General features: G+C 35.4%; 1 protein-coding gene across 1 annotated transcript; it reads left to right on the forward strand.

Annotated features, from left to right (window-relative positions):
• The first annotated feature begins 300 nt into the window (after nucleotides 1-300).
• LOC140338843 (uncharacterized) lies at nucleotides 301-11,662 on the forward strand. Its single transcript, XM_072423162.1, has 4 exons — nucleotides 301-339; nucleotides 7,129-7,237; nucleotides 9,808-9,913; nucleotides 10,936-11,662. The coding sequence occupies exons 1-4, from the start codon at nucleotides 301-303 to the stop codon at nucleotides 11,633-11,635; spliced, it is 954 nt and encodes a 317-aa protein (XP_072279263.1). The 3' UTR covers nucleotides 11,636-11,662.
• The last annotated feature ends 11,760 nt before the right edge of the window (nucleotides 11,663-23,422 follow it).

A 23,422-nucleotide genomic window follows, 5' to 3' on the forward strand; every position in this document is an offset into this window, starting at 1 on the left:
CCATGGTCGGTGAGGACGGACTGACTGCTTTCTTTATTGGAGACAAAGGCATCAGAAAGTGCCTGATTTAGATAAGTAGCTGTGGAATTATTTATGAAATGCAGATTTCATTGTAACCATCAAATATTTTGACACTTGCATTTGTGTTATATAAAGCTCCTAGGCAAACTCTCATAACCCCACCACCCACTAGCTATTCACTGCAAATGGCCATTAATCGTTTATATTGTCTCTTCTAGGATGTGTAGATCATGGGCAGTTTCATGCAATAAATACTGTGTGGACTTACAAATGTGAGGAATGTACATGTTCAGAGAGTGGACTGGAATGTTGCAGCAGGTATGTAGTCAACTGTTTTCATAAATTGCACTGTACTGGCTCAAAACTAAAAAGGATTATTTGGGGGTCTTTACTCTATAGCCTATGACATGCTAAACTGACCTGTTCATTGAATATTTGCTTGGTTGCAAAGTAAAGATGCCAAAGAACCTACAAATTCAACACACTTTCCCTGCCATACTCCATTGATCCCTCCACTGGTCCTTACCCCCACTATAATGCCCTGCAATGACATAGGGACTGATGGGAGAAAACACAGAATACTGCAGAAGTATGCCTACTAAAAGTATATCATATGTGAAAATTCTATAGACAGCATTACTCTAAAAAAAGGTTTTATGGAACCCCAGGATTCCCTCTTCAGATGTTGTTAGAAGTTCTTTGAACAGAGGCTGACATTTAATAATGCCTGCATAGTTCTTGGTCCAAAGCCATGTGGAAGGGCTAGTTGTATTACACCAATGATCTTTAAGGTTGTCTATCAGGGTGGAATTCTACTTTCAATAGTAAGATGAAAATCCATCCAGTGGCCACCATGGTAAGAGGCTTTTTTCCCACTGACCCCCAAATAAAAAATGGTTTTAGTGGAGTCTGTCAAGACCTCTACATAATCTTCAAAGGGATCTTCAATGGTAAAAGCATTTAGAAATGCTGCCCTAAGATCTATGGAACATTGGAACTATGGAACAATGTGCTGTATATACTGTTAGAAAGAGTTGGAACCCATGGCACATCTTTATTTTTGCTTTTGACCCTGTTAAGGAAATCTCTCCTTATTTTCTTTGTGGTCACCAAGATAGAAGAACGAGGAGAAACTTTTCCAATTGTAAAGACAGCAAGAACAATTTTTTGATCGTAGAGTGTCAAATAGCATTCCTTTTGGGAAGATTCTTTCTACTTGTTGTTGTTTCAGGTGATCTGAATATAAAGGGATATCTATCTCACAATCAGGGCCATAGACAACAAGATGAACTTGACAGATGTTTTAAACCTTCCACATCCACAATTTAAAAATCTAGTCTGGATTTCTCATGTGAAGCCCAATAGAAACAATCAGCTCTTCATTCCAAAAACTTCAACCCGTCTAGTTCTTTTCCAGAGTCTCAGGTTGCTTGTCAATTTTCAGGCAGGGTATTGTCCCATAACCCCAAAATTAAAATTTTGAAAAAACATTCATTTCTTGGGGTCCTAAAAACAGTACACAGGACTGAAGATAAATAATTTATAATTATACACTGTATGTTAGGGTTTACTGATGGAATAAAACATGTTGACCTGTCTTAATAAAGTCTAGCGATATTCATTTTGGTCATCCAATCAAGAGAAAATAAACTTTGCAGAGAGTTCACTTACCATTTTGTTTTCTATATGACAGTGCATTTACACCAGCTGGATATGACAGAGAGGCATGCATTTCTATCTTTGATGAAGAAACATGTACTTACAAAGTGATCCGAAAAGATAACCCATCCATTCCATGTGAGGTCAGATCGATGAAAGGTTAGCAGATCTAACCTCAGGGCTTTGACACAGTGGAAGATATTATACAAGCAAATATTATCTGCAAGACTAACATTTAGCATTTTCTGAAAAAAAAACACCTGCCTAACAATAAATAATACATTTTGTGCTTGTTCTTCTTAACCATGTGCAGTACTGTAAAGTTGCAATGGTTTTCTTCAACAAATACCAATAAAACACTGAGCTAACTCAAGATGATTTCAGTAAATGCTTCTATACCAATTGGATATATTGATTTTTCTTGTGTTGTACCTTTTTTTTGTAAACATTTATTTTCTGCAAATGAATAAATAATATATAAAACAGTGGCAACAATGTTGTCTGCGTCTCTCTCTTTCATAGTTCATAGTGATAAAAAAATAGAATTTAAATTATTACATTTAAATTTTATGAAAAAAAATAATGATTACTTTAGTATACCATGGCCATTATCTTGCAAATGGAAGCTGCCAAACTGTCCAGCTCAAAGAATAAAATGCGGCTTGCAGCATCCTTGTTTCCCTTTAGCTGTGTTTAATCTCCCGGCATCCCCTGCACTGAGACTGCACAGCTGAAGGGGATTTGGAGCTGTGCTGCAGCCAATGAGCAGAATTGTGTTTAGCTAGACTAAAAATAATGATTACTTTAGTATACCATGGCCATTATCTTGCAAATGGAAGCTGCCAAACTGTCCAGCTCAAAGAATAAAATGCAGTTTGCAGCATCCTTGTTTCCCTTTAGCTGTGTTTAATCTCCCGGCATCCCCTGCACTGAGACTGCACAGCTGAAGGGGATTTGGAGCTGTGCTGCAGCCGATGAGCAGAATAGTGTTTAGCTAGACTAATCTGTGCTGGAGTGTGTTTTCGTTTGATTTATTGTTGCTGACCATTGCCGGTTCCTGACTTATAATTAGTATGCTGCCTGAACTGACCTTTTGCCTGTGACCCCCGAGTATGCTTTTTCTGTGCAATTTCTGGGTATCTCATCTGGTGGACTGATCACCTTGCTTTATATTCTGGATTTGCTTTTGTAGAACTTTGTACTGCTTTATCTATGTGTTCCTGGTCCTCTGCCAGTCCTTTCCCAGGCGCCATCCCTTGTACATTAAGTCATGACAGCAACCGTGTGGTGGGAGACAGAACCAGTCTCCTAAAGCATTGCTATAGGCAAAGGCTGCAGCATTATATTGGGGAATTGGCATCTGGCAAGTATAACCAATTGACAAAAATTATCATGTGAGGTTTTATTCCTAAAAGACCTTTATCTTTTGGATGCCATAAACAGTGAGGTTTTATTAGGGAAATAGCTAAAAGCGGTGCCAATTTAGGTGGTGATTTGATAAATAATATTTTTTTTTTTAAATAGCAACTACTTTCTGTAACATTTTACTTTCAACATTTTCATACAAAAATCATCATGAAATAAAAAATAAATCAAGTGGCTTTGTGAATTGATGCTAATAAAATTGAGATTTTTTTCATAAACACTATACCATCCCCATGTAGTTTGTTAATTAATTTGATTGTGAAAAAAGAATGCAATTCCAGTAGTCCATGGTCCAAATCTTTTTGTTAAGAAAAAAAAACTATGCCAACTTATAATATAGGATAGAGCACATCTCACCTGAGCTGCTTTTCAGATAGAAATAAATGGATATATGTTTCCATAAAAATTGCAATATAACCTGGCTGCCCCAAAAAAGTTACCATCTGGATTTAACTAAGCAAATAGGTAAGAACCCTCTGTTGGATAAATACTGCAAAGATCAAACAACAAACAAGGTCAGCTGACAATGGAACACTGGATTTTGTTCTTATCTGGGAGTTTAAGATGAAAATGCCAGGATTTATCAGGCTGAAATTGTGGAAGGGTGGTTCAGGGATCATGAGACACACATGGATTGGACACCACAGTCCTCAACCCCATTGAGAATCTTTGGGATGTGCTGGAGATAACTAGGCAGTGTTCCAACTCTCCCATCATCAATACAAGATCTGGGGGAAAACTTAATGCAACTCTGGATGGAAATAAATATTGTAGCATTGTATGAGCCTATTAAAATGATAACATACGGAATGTGTGCCGTAATCACAGCTAAAGGCATTATATGGCCAGGCAATGTATGTCTCCCATGGTGCACTGGGAAATTCCTTATTCTATTATGTAGAGGTATCAAGTGCAGGATACAGACTCGTTTATTAATTGTAAAAACTATGTCAAAGCCCATAGTCTGATCACTCTAACCAAAATATTCATTAAAATATTAGGAAGTCATTTAGGTATAATAATAAATAAAGATAAGCCAAAAATCTGTGTACAGAAATACATTCATGCATGATGACTTTAACTCTACAACCCTACAGATTAGAGTATATGACAAGTATTGTTAATTCCAGCAAATCCATCATAAGAAGAGATTAGAATGCTGACAGCATGTCATTGGAGTGTTCACATGTTAAATATTTGCTTTCTGATGTTTATTTACATTTTATTCTCCCTTTCCAATATATATAAGTTCATTAAAAATGCTGTCTGGCGTTTGAAACAGAACACATTCCACAATGGTAAGTCTAAACAAAAAGAGGGTAGTATATATATATATATATATATATATATACCTTAAAGACCAGCACCAGGTTAGAACAAATGTAATAGTTTTTGTAAGTATCCTTGTGTTTGCTTTCAGTGAGGACAACAGGAGAAAGTTTATTAAGGTGTTGAAATAATGTAGGTTTGTATGTGTTTAGTAAAGCATTAATATATATATATATATCAATATATATATTGATAATGTAATATTATAAAATATTAAATATCAATATATTGTTGATTTTATTGTATTTGATGCTTATTTAGTATTATTAATAGTGCTTGTTATATATCTCTGTAGTATTGTTAATAATATTTTGGTCAATCATTTTATTATTGTGATGGATAAAGTGTAGAGGTGTCCCCACTGAGAAGATTTATCTGGTCATCGAGCAGTAAATTTATTAGGTATCCATAATTTTACAGTTCTTTTACAGTTATTGGAGCAGAAATAGCAAAAAAGAATCATTTTTAATAAGGACATTTAGTCTGTCAATGACTGTCTGAAATTTGTCTCATTACCTACTATGTGTCTGGTAAAAACAAAAAACAGTGAAGGGAAAAGTTCCCCATGAGTTTTTGTAAATAGGCCCTAAAACAACATAACAGAAACAGATCAAAGTTACAAAGTGAAATAGTACAGTTTTTGCCACAATGAAAATGTATAAGAACAGGTTTAAGTTTTAGCTTTTAATGGTAATAGTTAGTTGTATTCTTGATCCTTGTCTATTAATTCAGAACATAGGCCCTGATTTATTAAAGTTCTCCAAGGCTGGAGAGAATACACTTTCATCACTGAAGCTGAGTGATCCAGCAAACCGGGAGTGAATCTGGTCCAGGATTGAAAACACTTGCTAACAAACAGCTTACAACTTTTACTAAATCAATTTCAGGTTTCTGGATTACCCAGCCTAACTGATGAAAGTGTATTCTCTCTAGGCTTGGAGAACTTGAATAAATCAGGGCCATAGTCTTTACATCCTCTTAGGAAGCATCTGCAAAAGGTGTCGAGAAATCCAGACTTTTCAATTACTAAAATCTGTGGCTCACTGTATCCTTCCTAAGGAGTATTAGGACTTTATGAATTTCCACAACAGATATTCATTGTGTTACATGTTGAGACTATAGTTTTCTATGTTAGTTGATGATTATGTTTTTTAATTATTTTTATTATCACTGTTTGCTATTAATCCTCCTAACTGCGGTTTGAATTTTATTCTCTCTGTATTCATACTAGTGGTGTGACAATCTATCTAGGGAAGGGGAGTTCTCCTACCTCCCTCAATATGTAACTCTGGCAGTTGTTACTAAATATTTAGGCCCAGACTATGGTCATTGGACTAACAAAAAAGCTTTACAACAAGCTATCCCTGACCTCTGTATGTGCTTCTACTGTGTTATGTTTTCGGAAAGCATGTTAGCACGTTGATGAGGGATCCATGTGCTAAGAAAGGCATTTATGTCACCTACAGTGATTCTCGAAAGGGTTAGAGAATCCAGGAACAATCAGCAGATTTGTAAATATTAGCAAAACACCAATGTGTCAAAATCTGTAAAATGACATAATAATAACAACCAGGCCATTTTACTTTTTTGATGGACTAATTGATACACAGCAGCCACTCGCCACTACAACTTGTAAATAATGCCAGCACAAAAAGTCCCTCATTGCTGGCTTTCTGTGCCAGGCACTGATTTATAATCTACAGCAGAGCTCAGCAAAGGAGAAAAATAATTAGAAACTTCTTGTGTCACCTTTGTTTACAAGTTAAAGTCTTAGGCATTTGCTTTGTATTAATTGTTGGTCTGCAGAGGTCTGAAGGGCCTAGAGGACAAGGGGAGGCCAGCAATGGAAGCAGGGGAAGGTGGGTGTGTAAGGGTGTCTAAGTATGTGAGTTTGTGTATATGTATGTATGTTGGTACATGTGCATATGTGTGTGCGATGGTATGTGGAGGGGGGTAGTGCTGTGTTATGGACAGAGGTGGTAGATCTAATCATAGGGGTGTTCACTATATTTCTGACCTTTGCACAATGTATTCTACTACTCCTTACCTTTATATGATGTCTGTTATATATTCCTGACCTCTGAACTTTGCTGTGGTGCATATTATTTTTATGTCTATACTCCTTATATCTGCACCCTGTTTGCAGGGGTGTACCTTTTTTTACTCTTGGTACTATACTGGGCTATGTTATTTTAAAACTCAATTTAGTATTTTGTGGTCACAAGTGTTGTAGCATATGTGTGCAGTATGTATGTGAAATAAGAATTTGTTAAACTGTTTTTTACTCTTTTACTTTGCCACTGTACGGAAAAACTTGCTAATGTCTATCCTTTGCAGTTTGACCAATGTTTTGTGTTAGTGTACACTAAAATTAACTTGTATAGGCTTTTAACTAAAAAAGCTGGGGCACAGATTTTCGCTCAGTAAATGACTTTCAAAGTACTGTATATGTTATTGATATGTAAATTGCATTCAATTTACACCTATCAGATCAATGAAAAAAGATTAATAAAAATTCTTTTCCCCCTAACACATAAGCCTTTACGTATTCTATTTTTTTTTAAAAAAAGGTCAAAATATGACAATATGAGAGAAACAAAGGCTCTCAACATAGCATGTGTCATTGTAACTACATCGTATTTTTGTTGTTTTTTTTAAAGCCAACCTAAACAAACCCCTTTAATTGTTTTGTAGGCATTAATTCTGTATCTTGTGGTCACATTTGGATTCCTTGTAACAGTATGTGAAAGTGATTGCCATTGGATAAAGAATCCCCTGACTCTTAAATCAAGACGTCAACCAGGTATATCTAGAATTTTGAATGTATTCCATACTGTGGCCAAAGGCAAAAACCTGTCTTAAACATTATTGGTTAACTAGATATAAATATTGCCATCTTCATAACTGTCAACTAATTTCCTTTTTCTAACAAAACTGGTTACATTATTTACAATAAGCTAATTTCTTTTACCTATACTCTAGTCAAAACAAATCCAACTAATGTACCCACTTTTACTTGAAATAAAAAAGGTAAACTACTCTGGCTTTTAGAGTTGTCACTGCTTACATTTAAAACAGTAATGAAAAGAAATGCTAAAAAGAAAACAAATTAAACTTACATGTGCTCAGTTTGCTTATTTTGCTCCCTTTATACAGGTTGACAGAACTTTTAAGTTGATTATGATGAATCTTTTGTTTCATCATGTTTGGTCACCAATGGATGCAGCTGTGTCCTCCATGTAAAGTATGGTCTTTGACAACTCTGATTTGGCAGATACTGTTCCAAAGATCCTTTTTTATCGGCACAAACATTCTTTAAACACAGTGTTTTTCAACCTTTTTAACACAAGGGAACCCCTAAAATAACTACTATAAATACTATATCCACAGCTCAAAGTACATTGGTGTGGTGGTCATTGGGTGGTCATGTCCTTCAGTAAGTCAGTGAGAAGAATATCACCCATACAGCCAAAATATCATTGGTGTAATTTTACTGACCCGAGAGTCATAAACTGCCCATTGCTCAAAGAACCCCTAGCACTTCTAGAAGAACCCTGGTTGAGTAACACTGCTCTAGTATATGCAATGGCCCTGATTTATCAATAAAATGTGTGTACGCTTGACGCGCGTACCTACGCGCCAGTCGGCAAGCTTTATTACCACGAGTCGGGCCCGAGTTCTAGTGACCTAGCCTACAGGTTTCCTGCAAAAATAAGCAAAGATCTCCAAAACGCCAATTAAGTCGATTAATTTTCAACAGTGCGATTCAGGAGATGGTAAACTCAATGGTGAGGTGATAGCAATTAATTAGCGCACACCTGCACCCTGTTCTGTGCACATCTCCAGTCCATTTTACAGGTCAGTTTGCATCTTTAATGCTTGATGTTTTTTTGGGTAAGTGCTACTTTTTTATGTTACATTCTACTACATCACAAACTTGCTTCGTTTATAGTTACATTTGTTGCTCTTGTTGTTTTGATACTTTTTCTTTTGGTTGAAACACTGCAAACTAATTTCCATCAAGCTGGATATATACTAAGTAGCACTTTCTAATATGTCATCACATAATAGTATGAGTATAAAAATATGTGAACAAACATTTGTGACCTGATTAAAATTGAATTCTAGTTTGACTTGTTCTAGTTTGAGAAATCAAATATTTTAGTAAGGGATTATAGGCAAACATGTTATAATACATATATTAAGGAACGTTTAGTGATTTCACTTGTGTGTGTATGTCAAAATACATTTAAATGTATACAAATACATATGCATTTTCATTAGTATTATTTTTACTGGACTGATTGTAGGGGGGGTTATTTAAGTAAGTTTGCTTGGATGGTATGCATTGATGTGAATTTTTGTAATCCTCATTATTGTTAGTTTCATCTGTTGCTGCAATGTTTTTGTGCCTGGTTTGTAATCCCAGTTTCTGTTGTTTAGCACGTCTTCAACAATGTTTTAACATTTTTTTCACAAGTTTTGAGTACAAATGTCTGCATGGTTTCCACACCAAATTCCTACTTGACTCCCCTTGTTGCCTTTGTCCCATTGTCACATATTGGTATTTGAATGTATTATGTACATAGTCCTTTTCTGAATAAATTGTCATGGTTTTTATTTCTTTTTTTTTTATTTTTATTTTTTTTTTGTATTTTTTTTTTTACATTTTCAAACAACTTTATTCAAAAGAAACATTTGCTAAAAGGTCATTAAAATATACAAAAACAAAAACACACAAACACACACATCACTAAATTTACACTAAATGACAAAAAATTAAAAAGAACAAACAAAACACATATAAACCCACACTTCCATGTAAAGCCAAAATAGTTTAAAATGGCCCAACAAATATTGCATTCAAAAAATACTTACCAAACTAATATGAAATTTTGACCTATCAAGGGTGGAAAACTATTATTAGAAAATATTTATGCAGGACAAACATTTCAAAGTGGTAATAAAGGCAAAATTTTGCAATCAAACAATATGGCCACAAACACAATTAACATAACATTAACATTGATTTCAAAATTGCAAAATGGTCATTGAAACATTTAAGGGTAATATCTGTGCCATCCGATTCCAGATCGCGAAAAAGTGCGCGCGTCAAGCGTCTGATTTGGGTTGATGAATCAGTCTGAATATATCTAAAATCACGGCTAAGTCACTGCCCTTAAACATCATGAAAGAATGTGCATTAACATAGTCATCTAATGCAACATCTGAACATCTGAACATTTGTGACATATTCTGTAACATTCATCTTGGTGTGTGTTGTGGTGTGTGGTACTTAGTTTAGAATAGTGGTTAAAATGAGAAATTTCTATTTAGTTAACCTTTTAGTAAAACAGAACTTTTGTTTTTTAGGCTGCTGGGTTGGTAATGAGTTCCATCCTTTTGATTCCGAATGGGTATCTCCCAAGGACTGTGAAGAATGTCATTGCTACAGGAATGGAATGGAATGCTGTTCCAGGTAAATGTCTGAGAAATTGATCAACTCATTCTTAGTTAGTCCAGACCCAAGGCAGAGAAAAAAATCTATGTATTGATAGTAAAGAGAAACTCCAATTTTACTACAATAATAGGCATATTTATAAGATAATTTGCAAAATGGACATTGTGATGCAATATTTAAAAAAATATATATTATTTGCTATAATAATTTGCATAAGCTGACAAAAATTCAAATGTTGCTTCCTAACTTCACCTCCTCTCACTTATACTGATTTACCACGCTGGGTAGAAGAACAAGGATATACTTCTTTATGCCAGAGTTTCTTACCTGATTGCTGGTGGTCTGACAGAGGAGTGCTCAGGGGTCCCCAACCTTTTCAGACCAGCAGACCACTAAAGGAAGAAATGAAGAAACTATAGATTCAAAGGTTTATATCCAGTAAATATCCAGAAAAAAAAGTTTTAGTAAACAAAAAAGTCTAAACCAGTGTTTCTAAACCAGGTTTCCTCCAGATATTGCTAAAGTTTTTTTGAGCCAAAAGGCCAGTTTAATTGATAGCCATGATCATTAGGCTATCTGTAGGGGGGACATACTTTTCCAAACAATTTAGGCAATCTTCCCACTGACCATCACACTATTGTACTGTGAGCTATGGATATTGTAATTTTAGCAGGGGTTCCCTCGTTAAAAATGGTGAGAATGGCTGGTCTTTTATCATCCAATTGTAAACATAAAATCCTATTATTTTTTATTAACCTTACATGTGATTAAGTATTAATTGCAAATGATTTCTAACTACATTCCCTAAGCTTAGAGAAAAATATCCTGCAAAGTGAAAATTTCATTCAAAGAGAAGAGAAGAGAAAAAAATGCAAAAAAGGCAAAAACTGATAATAAGCAAAAGCAATACATTCTTCAATGTCCTTCTTATTAACACTTTTTATTGAATTCTGATGAATCTATGTTTCTGAACAGCTATACACAAATTTACATTACAGCAGAATTGAAAGATTAACAAAAATATTCTGTTATCGTTGCAGTGATACAGTACTGGAATTCAATCGCAAGGTCTGTTTTGCCATAAAGGTGAACTGCACCCACAGAGTTGTAAGAAGGAAGAATCCTGCTATTTCTTGCCCATTCAAGGTAGTACAAAAAAACACTGACAGCACCGACAGTGATGACAGCACAGACAGTAAAGATAAAATATTGGGCATTGGTAAAAGTAGCAAGGTCAAAAGTGAAAGCAAAGAGCGCAACTTAATGAAAGTTGTGAATTTTATTAAATTTTTACAATTAAAGAATGCTGCTCAAAAGAATCATTCAAAGAGTAATTCTCAGGAGAGACATGTTCAAGAAAAGAATGGCAAGAGTAATGAAAAGCCTCAAGAAGGTAATGCCAAGAGTTACAACCCAGACAACAATGTTCAAGAACACAATGTCAAGAGTAATCCTCAAGAGAACAATGCTCAAGAACAGAAAGCCAAGAGTAATGCTGAAGAGAACCAAGTTCAAGATAAAAATACCAAGGATAACTCTAAAGAGACAAATGTTGAAGAACAGAAAGCCAAGAGTAATGCTGAAGAGAACCAAGTTCAAGATAAAAATACTAAGGGCAACTCCAAAGAAAAGTATGTTCAAGAGCAGAAAGTTAAAGGTAGCACGCTAAAAGAGGGCATTAAACAACATATAGCCAATAATCTTGCAAATATCATTAGCAAACTCCAAAAAAATAATTGATTTACAGAGAGGCTGTTATCATCATTCACGTAATTAACAAGGATGTGATTATTTTTATTGTGTGGAAATAAAAAAAAAAATTAATAAAGAGTGATTATCTCACGTTACAGCTAATTAGTTGTTGCTGGTTTTTCAACATTTGATACATATCACAGATAGGAAATAATACTGTAAAACAGGGAATGCATGGGGAATGTAAAGTATATTTATTAAGTTTTTACTTTTTATAAACCAAAAAAGGAAGCAATTCTACAACAGAAGCTGATCCCATAAAGAAACTACAGGTAAAGCTGTAGCATACTTTCCCGGAACGCCTACACTTGGTAATGAACAGGGGTATAAACAGCATTAAAAGCTGCATTTTCAGAATCACTTTAATATAATGTGTAAATGGGAGACTGATTTCTGTTCTTTCACGCACTGGGCTTGATTAATTAGGTTCTCCAAGGCTGCAGAGGATATACTTTCATCAGGGAAGCTGGGTTATCCAGCAAACCTGGAATGGATCTGGTTCAGGATTCAACACATTTGCTAGCAAATAACAAATTACTTTAAAGAAACCTATTTCAGGTTTGCTGGTTCACCCAGCTTCACTGAGGAAGGTGTATCCTCTCCAGCCTTGGAGCTGATTTAATAAATCAGGGCCAAAATCTCCTTCACATTGGCACTAGTAAACTAATTAAATCTAAAATCAAACCTTTGCAGTTTGTAATGAATGTTAAACACAAAACAAACTCATTCCAACAATTACACTGACATGTGACTTGGTATGCTTTAGTCAAGGATATTACATGGCATCTTCTACATGAGCAAGTGTATACAAATGTGTCTTAGAATTGAAATCAAAACCAATCTGCTAATGCTAGACCAGCAATAGATACAAAGAACCCCCAATCATTTCCCAGACACTTTCTGACACCTTTGATCTTCATCATTACTTACTTTAGTTCCTGAGTATGGGAAGAACATATGGAAAGTCATTAAATTAAGTATCAGAAAGTGACAGTAGGGGTATTTTGGAAGAAGTACTTTACACGGCTAGTAATTTATTTATTATTAAGATGATCTGTTGGTATCCATCTTGGTATCCAACTTTTTTCTTTCCAGTACAGTTCACAGACATGAACATTTAAAGTGTTCTGCATGACAGGCATATTCAAAAAGTCTTTTTAACACATACCAACCCCCTTTTATTCCTTTAAAATGTGTCAAGTACAGAAAATTACCAGTTGATGAATCAAAAGTCTATTGTGCTGCTCTTATTAGGTCTGACAACCCTTGAACATATCTCTTTCCACATAAATACATTATTTTCTTTCATAGCAAGACAGTGGTGATGCATTGATTCTTAAGGACTTGTCCATACACTGTGGTTTACCTAACTATTGGCCTTTATTAAGCATACATTGTATAAATACAGTTCATATATCCACAAAAATTACATTACAGATACAGGAATGCAAGGCTGTGCTTGCCAAAATGTTTCCCAGTGCACCCTCGATCTGTGTATATGCAGCAATCTCTAGATCTTATAGCAGAGAGAGCAGAGTTTTATACTCATAAGCATAACACTTGACAAGTTTGAGATGTCATGCTAACCTGCCAGAACTTAAAAAGTTAAGCTGACCTTTCACAAGCCTCAAAGATCCAGACATAATTTACATGGTATCTCAAAAGTCAAACAAGATGGGTGTGGAAAGATGGCATACAGCACTTCCATGGCATGCAGCCAGTCTCTGATAGAAAAATTTGCAAATGGATAACAGTAGGAACCATCCTAAATCTTAATAATGGTAGAACTATTTTATTACAAACCATTGGACAATCAATATGTTGACTTTATTGCATGTGAATGCCTTTTCTAACCTTGAGATCCAACAGCATGGGTTTACCCTTGATTACTTACCTCTGCCAGGTACTTATAACGTCAATGGTCTAACGAGTAAGACTGGATTGAATCCCAATGGACCTCATTAAAAGGATTGTCCCTTCTTTAGAACCAAGTCCTTTTTTGTGTACATGTTACTAGACTGGCAAGTTCTGGGATCTGGAATGGACATAAACCTAAGCAATGGTCTACAAATATACATAATAATATTATTTCTACTTAAAGCTAGCATTCTTTAGTTAATGGAGCAGATATGTTTTATGTAACTTTAAACTAAATAGACCCAATCCACCTTTGGGATACTTCCTAAAAAAAGATAAAAAGAAGAGTCCATATAGAAATAAATAAGGATGCACCGTGCAAGACGATTATTGGACTTGGTCCCTGGATCTTAATGAGTGCTTATCTGTGAAATGGGGTTTAGTTTAGGTCAATGTAGGGGAGGAAGAGGAAGATTAGGTGGTTCTTTTATTAAGGGCTGAATTATACAGATGCCCCAGATAGGAAGAAGCGTAGTGTTTCAGATAGTGCCAACAAAGATTAAATAATGTGGTGTAACACACAGGGACACACTGGTGTAATTCATCCTTTAAGGTATACTTCTCCATTAAAGCAGCTCTGCCAATAGGTGAGTTTTAATGTAATTTCATGACAAGTACATATAGGCTGCCATTGCTGACCACAAATAATGCTGGTTTTGTGGTGTTACTATTTACTTTACTTATATTTGAATATGAAAAGTTTTGTAGGGACACCGATAGAAAACTATTCAATGGAGACACAGGAAACATTACCTTTCCTTACTTTATCTAAAATGCAAAATAAGGGTTGAATTTGGTCTTTAACCTTTGACTGTGTTATAGTTTATCCCAGGCTTGGTTATTGAACCCCTAAAATCAGAGGTGAAAGAATGTGACTAGATGAGGTGAGACTGAACGTTTTGCCGTAACCTCATTTAATAGTAAAGCTAATAAAAAAAAATCCTATTGCCTATTCACACCAGTGTCTTCTACTAATGTGTAGTAAATCATGAGTTTTTACCATACATTTCTGCACATGCATCATACACTAATTGGTAAGTTACAATGCCATCACCTTTTCAATACCTTAATATCAGGAGACAGCCTAGGAAGTTGGACAAATAAATCTCCTATTAGTTCTGTAATTTCCCATACACAGAAGTCAGGACTGGGAAGGTTAAGCTATATAAGTTTCCTTTCATATATTTTGGGGGTTCCTCTATTCTAAATGCCAATACTTGCAAACCCTTCCTCAACATAGGTGGCAATCGGGTTATTCTTGCCTTTCCTTTTCCTTTTTTTGATTAAAACCTATTAGGACTTAGACACAAAAGAAAGCATTGGGAACACAAGTTTATTATTTTGGATATGAACCTTTGGCACTAATGATTAATGTCAGTGGAAGGATTTTCTACTCCTTTAATGCTGGTAAAGCTCAAAGTAAACATTGTGAGATTCTCATTGCTTAGTGCATTACAAGCAGTACACTGTTTCTCTTGTTCTGCAGTTCTATAAGAATGTTAGCTCGCCATTTAAAATTGTATCATATTCGATACTATTTTCCCTAAATGCATAGTATTCGCAATATACCACGACCATACGCCTGGCAACAATATATTAATAGCTTCTGTAAGGATTTGGAGAAGAAATATTGTGATTTCTTAGCTATCCTATTTAAATTTTACTTCCTATTCTTATATTTTGAGTTGTATTTTAGCAACTGGTGGACATGGATCTTTGCAAGATATACCACATGACAATATTGTTTTCCATTTGCAGATCATTTAGAATACAAATATGTCAAAGGTTTTATAAATTCTGTACAGTTAACTGGTATGAAACTGCAACCCACACAATACTGTCCTTCCACAGAAACCATGATGTTGATTCCAGCACCCAGCTGCCTGTTGAGTCTTAGATCCTGATGAGTTGATTAAGGCATCAGTTTTTTTTTTATCAAGCAGTTTATATTATAAGCTCATCTAAGGATGTTCCCACATATGCTCATCAGCCACCTACAATGCAGAGGTTGGACTAAGTCGTCACCCTTCAAGTCCAAGTCGAGTCATTGAAACTAAATCCCAAGTCAAGTCTCAAGTAACCAAGAATTCCTCCAAGTCGAGTCCCAAGTCAAGTCACTTCATTTATCAAGTCGTTTGCAAGTTGTACTTAGTTTGTTATAATGCCTTCCTCTCCACATTCCTTGCATTTTAAGTCCACTAAGTTCTGCTTTCTCCGAAGGGGATGGAGAGAAATACAGTGAGGCTTCTGTAACACCGCCTTCCCCTCTGCCCCCTTCAGCTGTCAGAGGAGAAAGCTTATGGACTTAGAATGCAAGCAAGGTAGGGAGGAAGGGGATGTTACAGAAGACTCATGCAAGTCGCTGGACAAAACCCCCAAGTCAAGTCGCAAGTCTTTTATTAGATGACTTAAGTCGGACTCAAGTCCAAGTCGCACGTTTTGAGTTCCAACCTCTGCTACAATGTTACAACCCCGACCTTGACCCACAGCTAAAAATACATTTGGAAGTATCCTGCCAAAAAATGGGGTTGCCCATTATATATAACACAGCTCTATAAAGTGTTACTCCAACCTATCGAGACACGATCACACACAGTTATAGCATCTTTCAGACAGTGTTACATGTGAAGGGTTACTGTTAAGAAAATTAAATCCTACTATTTAAGGGGGAAGTTAAGTCACGTTATGGTGATGTGCCAATAAAAAATTTGAGCTGACCATGATGTTGACAATTGTCTAAGAAATTTAGAATGCAATTGTCTAAAAAACACATTACAGTGGGCAACCTTGGTACCTATTAAAAAAGGTGGGAATAGTAGTATACATGTACCTTAGGACAGGGAAGCATAGTTCTGCAGTGTGGGCACCATATTTATACCGGTTTGTGAAAGAATACAATTCTGTATCACAAAGCTCAGCAGAAGCAGCTCCTAACCAAGACAACTAAGCAGCACTCTACCTCCTCATACCTACCCTGCTAAATACCCTTCCCCTGCCGCATCCACTGCAACATCTGCAAAATTCAGTCAGAAGGTGTGAAAAGTATGCCATGGGCCTGGTAAATGCTGCCATGCTGTGTTTCAGCTTGTGTCTCCAGGGCACAGGAGCCACACTGACCCAGTGCTTCTAGCAGCTCTACAAACCCAGAACTAGATTTGTTTGTGGGTAAAGCTAAATTGCTCAATATTTTTGCATCAACAAATTTCACGTGATCCTTGCCTGGTACGTGTCCTCACCCTAATGGCGCCACAGTTCATCACAAAACATCCTTGTATACTAAGTTCATCAGGAGTTTGTGGACAGTTATACCTAGCCATGCCTCCCTTAGCAGAAATGCATTTGCATGTGCTGGAACTTAATGATGGCCATACTGTGGAGGCCACACTAGCACAGTCAAAAGTACCCATCATTCAGGATGTGTGCAGCATTGTGGCCCCCTTTTGAAGAAGGAGACCACATGGTAAGCCATGATGAGTGGGGATTGACAACACAATGGGCCTCCTAAAGATAAACTATCATGGAAGAACCTGGGTGATACAGCAAACCTGGAAATGATCTGGCATTTGCCAAATAATAGCAAATTATTTTTAGGAAATCCATTCCAGGTTTGTTGGATCTAGGTTCTTTCATGATAGTCTATCTTCTCCAGTCTTGGAGGGTTATTATAAATCAGGCCCAATGTGCCCTTATTCTATCGTACATACCTGTGCAGTGTACTATGTGCTATCTGTAATGCAGTACATGTGCTAGAAGTGTTAGAAGGCAATAAAATAAAATATTTTTCGGTCACATGTTATATCTCCAGGGTATGTTCTTATACGCAGCCAATGACTTGGCTAGAACCATTTGTCTGTAACACATAATCCCGCAGATTTTCCACATTGCTCTGTGATATTTTCCCAAACTTATACAAATGTCAGCAATGACAAAAGTATTAAAAAAAGAATTAACTACAGCAGTTAATCTGTTTAAACTCAGCTACAAAATAGCTTGATGAAAGATTTTGTACTAAATACCAACTATAAACATGATTTGGACTGTACCACATACAACTGTCTTCTTGTCTTTTACTACTTATAACTAAAACAAAGATTATTATTTTAATAATTTAATATGTATCCCAATCAGGCAAAGTTAAAAAAAAAATATGCTTTAAGCCAGAGTTTCCTATACTGAGAAACATACAATGGAATAAATATTATTTGTATTATTATTATTATTATTATTAACATTTATTTATATTGCACCAACATATTACGCAGCGCTTTAGAATAAATAAGGGTTGCAGATTATAAACTTAGACAAAATAGACAAATACAAACAATGACACAAAGGAGAGGAGCAATTTGATCACTAAAACTTACACTCCAAGCGTATATTTTTATATAGGAAATCTTCTGTTTGCACAAGTAATTTATTAGTCAGCAAATTTATATGCTAAGCCCATATCAAACTTTGCCAATGTTGAAATACATAAAGATAAATATTTTACATAGAGCTGCTATTTGAAACATACAGGTTGATTTTTATAAAGGAATATATGCTGTTGGCTTAGCATGGTAAAATATTCCCATGAAAAGGATATTTCTCTTATATTAGTAAATAGATAAAACTCTGCTGACTTCAACCATCCAGCAATGCATATCAAGATATCCTTGCATATGATTAGGAATTCTGTAAGTAATTTTTCACTTTATTTACTTAGCTAAGAGAATTCTTCCCTCCTTAGCCATATTTCTTTTAGTAAATCACCCCCATTGTTTCCATGTTTTAGATTAGCAGCTCATGGTGGTAATTAAGGCAAGCACAGTACCACCTAGTGGATACATTGGGGAATGACAAGCATTATTGGCATGATAATATTAATAATATTATTAATATTAATAGTATGATTTTGCCTGTTAAATGTGTTCTGTGTTTTTCATCCCAGGAAATATTTTTTATAAAAAGGAAGTTTTTTTTTTCCATCATTGGCTATATGAGCCTAAAAGAATTTAATTATGGGTAGATGCTGATAGATTAATCATACATCAGATTCCTTTATTTCTTATCCTTAGAGCACCTGTCATTGACTTTGCTCTACAATGCTCTAGAGAGTCATTTATAATACAAGATTGTAAACAAGGCTTATGGGTACCCATTGTATTTGATTTAGGAATATATATTAACAAATAAAAAGGCTTGCTCAGATTAAAGATTATAGGTATTTTACTGCATTATTTAAAGTTACCAGGCACCTACCATCAATAGCTAGCTCGAGACATTGCATGTACTGTCGGAAAAACCTCCATCTGTCAATTTAAGGATTAAAAATTTGACTCATTTGGTCCAATGTTAGCTATTTTTTACAAGCAGGGTTAATGTTCCAACTGTGCTATTATCACATTTTTGTGTTTACTTCAAACCTGAACCTTGTTGGAGACATTGATCAGCATTTTTGCCACCTTGCAGATGGTACCCAGTAGTCCAATGATGTAAACTTTATGATGTTTCTAAATCACACTTAGTATGGCCATCATTAAGGGTAAAAATACTGTTTCTTTGAATCTTCAAGAATATTATCCAAACAATATTATTTCAATACAATACTGATATGTTATGATATGTATTTTTATTCAAATATCCTTATAACCAGTTGTAAGAAGTGTCACATGCTTGCTATCACTCCCCTAAAGAAGCCGGTATAATCTGCGAAACACTTCTGGAAGTTACAATATTCAAGAACTTGGATTTATACCTACCATTTACAACCTTTGTGTACATCATTTATATTACGCAAATTGATGAAATATTCAAACTGCTAACTGGTATATGATTTTTATATTTGTAAATACATTTTAGATGTTTTAACAACTACCCATGAACTCCCTACTTTCTAGGCTCCTGTGCCCCAATTAAAGGATCTGCTCTTCTCTTTTCATTTTGTGTTACATATAGGAATGTGGCAATTTTTTCACTTTCGATATATATGGGGAACTTTCTTCATTTACATTAATGCCAGCTAAAGTCCAACTTTTATGATGATTGCTGCTAAGCTGTTAAGCCCACTCTCACCCTCCCTGGCCGATTCTAAACCAGGGGATTTTGGCTCATGTGTCACAAGGATTTTTAAAATTTGACAGACAGGCTGGGCCTGTATCAGATGGATGGAGAGTGTTTAAAGGAAATGATATGAAATTCCATGTAAAAGAGGGCTGATTAAAGACCCCAACGGGCTGTAGTGTGCCAATGCATGTTCTAAGCCCTAAAATACCTAGCACTCCTGACAACGAAAAGCATAATTCCTTAGAAGCAGATAAATGACATAGTGACCCTGACTATTTGAGCTTGTTTGTTACTGCAAAAACAAATCCCCTCCCACTTTAATCACTGTATAGTTATAATTCTAGCTATAATTGCTAAAAAAAATGTAAATGTCACCCAAACATGGAAACATGATAATAGCAACACAGGGGAGAGTTCTGTACAATGGCTGTGCTAATATTATTTTAAGGATAATGTGTTTTAGAAGAGGATACAAGGATAATACTATTTTTAATACGATCATACTATGCAAACTACACACATCCTAGTTTTCCAAATATTTACACATACATCAGATGCCAATTGCTGAGAGATAACAGCAACTGACCGTACTACAGCCCAATCCATAGTGCTTTTCTTAAAACTATCTGTACATATTTCTCAATCCTGGCAGAGACAATCCTCCAATGAAAGCTACAGAGGCATTAGCAATAAATGATTATTATAGTCTTGTTGGAGTCACATGGCCCCTGGCCAGTATATAAATTAATGAAAAGACATATTTGCAACACTAGCCATAGACAACGCCAACAATGGTAAGTCTAATTGTCTAATTCTTTATCATCAAGGCAGTTGGAGGTTTTTAATACTTGCTTTAAAAAAAGTTTGAAATAACAGGAACAAGTTTACAAATGACTTGCACTAAAACATTGGGACATACATGGCATAAAAAGCCACCTTAAGATAAACATAGACTTAGGAGGATGCAGAAGATTCTTATGGACCTTTATAACCTAGTAAGACAAAAACAGAGGTCCTTTCATTCATTTTTCTGGCAGCACCTAAACAGCACAAAATTGGAGTTTGCTGTCTATGAACTCCCTACTTATTATTTGTCCTGAAGACCTCCGTCACTGGCATAAAACTAATGGAAAATCAGGATTTTTGGGTTGTCACAGGAACAGAGATGACATTTTCCATTGTCGATACCTGTTCTGGTAACAAGAGGGTCTACCCCATTAATTTGGAGAGATCTCCTCCTAAATTTGTACAATAACGGAGACAAATCAGCCGTTTAGAAAACAGACAGGGCTGGACCACACTCTACTCTGTTTAGAAAAATCTTACAGCATTGTATTACTTGTTACTGTGAATTTAGGTTCATGAATTATATAGTGCACATTATGATTTGGTCTATAGGTTTTTAAAGCATAAGTGTACTTTTGGAATGCAAAGCTCCATATTCTTTTGTAAACTCTTCCTTTTTAAGGAGGAAAAGACTCAGTCTGTGATCTCAGTCTGTGCACGATTTACAGTGCCCATGACCATAAAGTGTTTGAGCCTTCTTGGAGCTGGCATTCTCTCCAAGTAAGCAATGATCTCAGAGAATAATGGACTGACAATGACATTGGGACTTGTGGAGCTATTTATTCCAAACATACACAATCCCCTGACATTAAATATGTAATGGACTAAAAGTACTTTGAGGCTGGATTCAGACTTTTGCATGTGCAGTATTGTTCTTTTAACTTAGTTATGGTTGTATTTATCTGTTTCTTTGTGTTGTTCTGTGAATAGATACCTGACATCCTGAACAGATATGTATAATGCCTCTGGAAATAATTCAATGGGCTCTATTTATAAAACAGAGAATCTAACATTCCTTGGTGGGAATCAATTACTGCTATTGAAACACATGAACCTGGAGGATTCCCATGATGAAATGTTTGAGATAATGTCAGATTCCCTGTTTTATAAATACAGCCAAGTTAGGTAAAAACAAAAATTTGCTCTTGCAAAATTGTTTGAGACTATACATGTTTTAATTAAAATGCAAAAATTGTATTGTATGGTCACTGATGCCATTATTGCTAAGATTTTTATTTAACCCTTTATGGTAATTACCCTTTTATGGTAATGCATATATATATAAATATACCATAATATATATGTTTTCTGAGTCAAATTTGTGAGTGAAAGAAATGAAAGCATTACATTTAAGCAACTGACATTGGACATAATTCTAACGTTGATCAAAGTATTAGGATGTTAATGAGCTAACTTCCAATATCATGTTTAGGTGCTTTGCAGGTAACTTGACATGTAGGTGGCCATATCTTTTAATATACCATAGGGCAAAAGCTAACCTAATTTTTGTGAAAATGTTAACATTGCCAAAAATCTACTAATCTCAGAACCTAAAAGATATTATTATATTGCCTTTTTTATAGTCTCATGGACACAATAAAGAGTTTAACCTAAACTCCAAATGTTTCACAAGAATCTCAAGTTGAAGGTATAAAAAACAAAGGTCGAAATATGACATAAGTTCAGGTATTCCTCAAATGCACTATGATATGAAAATATTAGGTCCTAATGGATAATTTGATGTTCCCAGGAATACCTACTCCCTGCCCTCCTTGTCCTGGGCATGGTTTCCCTGTGTGGTGCACAGTGTGAAATGGAACATTGTACACAAGTTCGCCATGATGCTCATTCCCATGCTCTACATGTGACACATGGTAAGTTGAAAAAAAACCTCTGTAGTATTTATCAGAAACTTCAATAGCATAGCATGATATTTGTAGGTCCAAAATACAGGTTACCTGGAAGAAAACATTACCAAAACCATAAAATATCATTGAACCAGGGTTTTTTGCATTTAGTCTATCTGTATTTAGTCACTGTTGGCAGCTGATGTTGCCTGTGACAAAACCTTGAACCAACATTATAAATGGGGAACAAGAAGTAAAAAACTGATGCATCCAAACCGCCATAATATTGTCATACCTCCCCAGTTCTTGTTTACACATCTTAGAGCAGTCCCATACATCGCCTTTTTACCCCCTAACCTACAGCAGTCCTGGGGCTGATACACACTTGTTTCAATCTGATATGTAATTTCAGTGCTCCCTTTCTTTTTAAGGAAAATTTGCCACACAAGCCTGGACCAATATACTAACTTTTTAAAAATTTCAAAAAATAGAATGATTATTACTGTATGAGGAAATGTGCCCATGTTTTGTGAACAGTCTGTTGCATATTCTTCTACAATACATCTCTGAGTAATGTAAAAAAAATACTGAATGTCTAGCCAAAACTCTGTTTCGATGAATAAAGGAAGTTCTACACTTCCATTTCAGAATGCAAAAAGGATGGAGTTCTTCACCAAAAAGGAGAGGAGTGGACAGAGAAAGACTGTTTAACATGTACTTGTGATGGAGAACATATTGACTGCTGTTACAAGTAGGTTTGCTTGTTCATCAAAAATTTTTTTATTATATTCTGAACAGCAAAAGTATGGAAATCATCTAATATCTGCTGAGCAAAAGGAAGTATACAGTATGTCCGAATGTTGTGCACAACATGAAGATTTTTCACAGATCCTCAGTTATCTTTAAAAAGACTGAATTACAAAACACATCAGATGTCTGATCAGATCAGATAACTTACAGTTAGGTCCATAAATAATTGGACAGAGACAACTTATTTCTAATTTTGGTTCTGTACATTACCACAATTAATTTTAAATGAAACAACTCAGATGCAGTTGAACTGCAGACTTTCAGCTTTATTTCAGTGGGTTGAACAAAAAGATTGCATAAAAATGTGAGG

The sequence above is a fragment of the Pyxicephalus adspersus genome, chromosome 10 (genome assembly GCF_032062135.1).
Source record: "Pyxicephalus adspersus chromosome 10, UCB_Pads_2.0, whole genome shotgun sequence".
Classification (NCBI taxonomy): domain Eukaryota; kingdom Metazoa; phylum Chordata; class Amphibia; order Anura; family Pyxicephalidae; genus Pyxicephalus; species Pyxicephalus adspersus.

What these genes read in the sequence shown, in the direction of transcription:
- LOC140338843 (XM_072423162.1), top strand. Translation starts at nt 301, where the DNA reads ATGTACATGTTCAGAGAGTGGACTGGAATGTTGCAGCAG. An exon ending in GGACTGGAATGTTGCAGCAG is followed by an intron (nt 340 to 7,128) that starts GTATGTAGTCAA and finishes ATTGTTTTGTAG; the next exon opens with GCATTAATTCTGTATCTTGT. An exon ending in GGAATGGAATGCTGTTCCAG is followed by an intron (nt 9,914 to 10,935) that starts GTAAATGTCTGA and finishes TTATCGTTGCAG; the next exon opens with TGATACAGTACTGGAATTCA.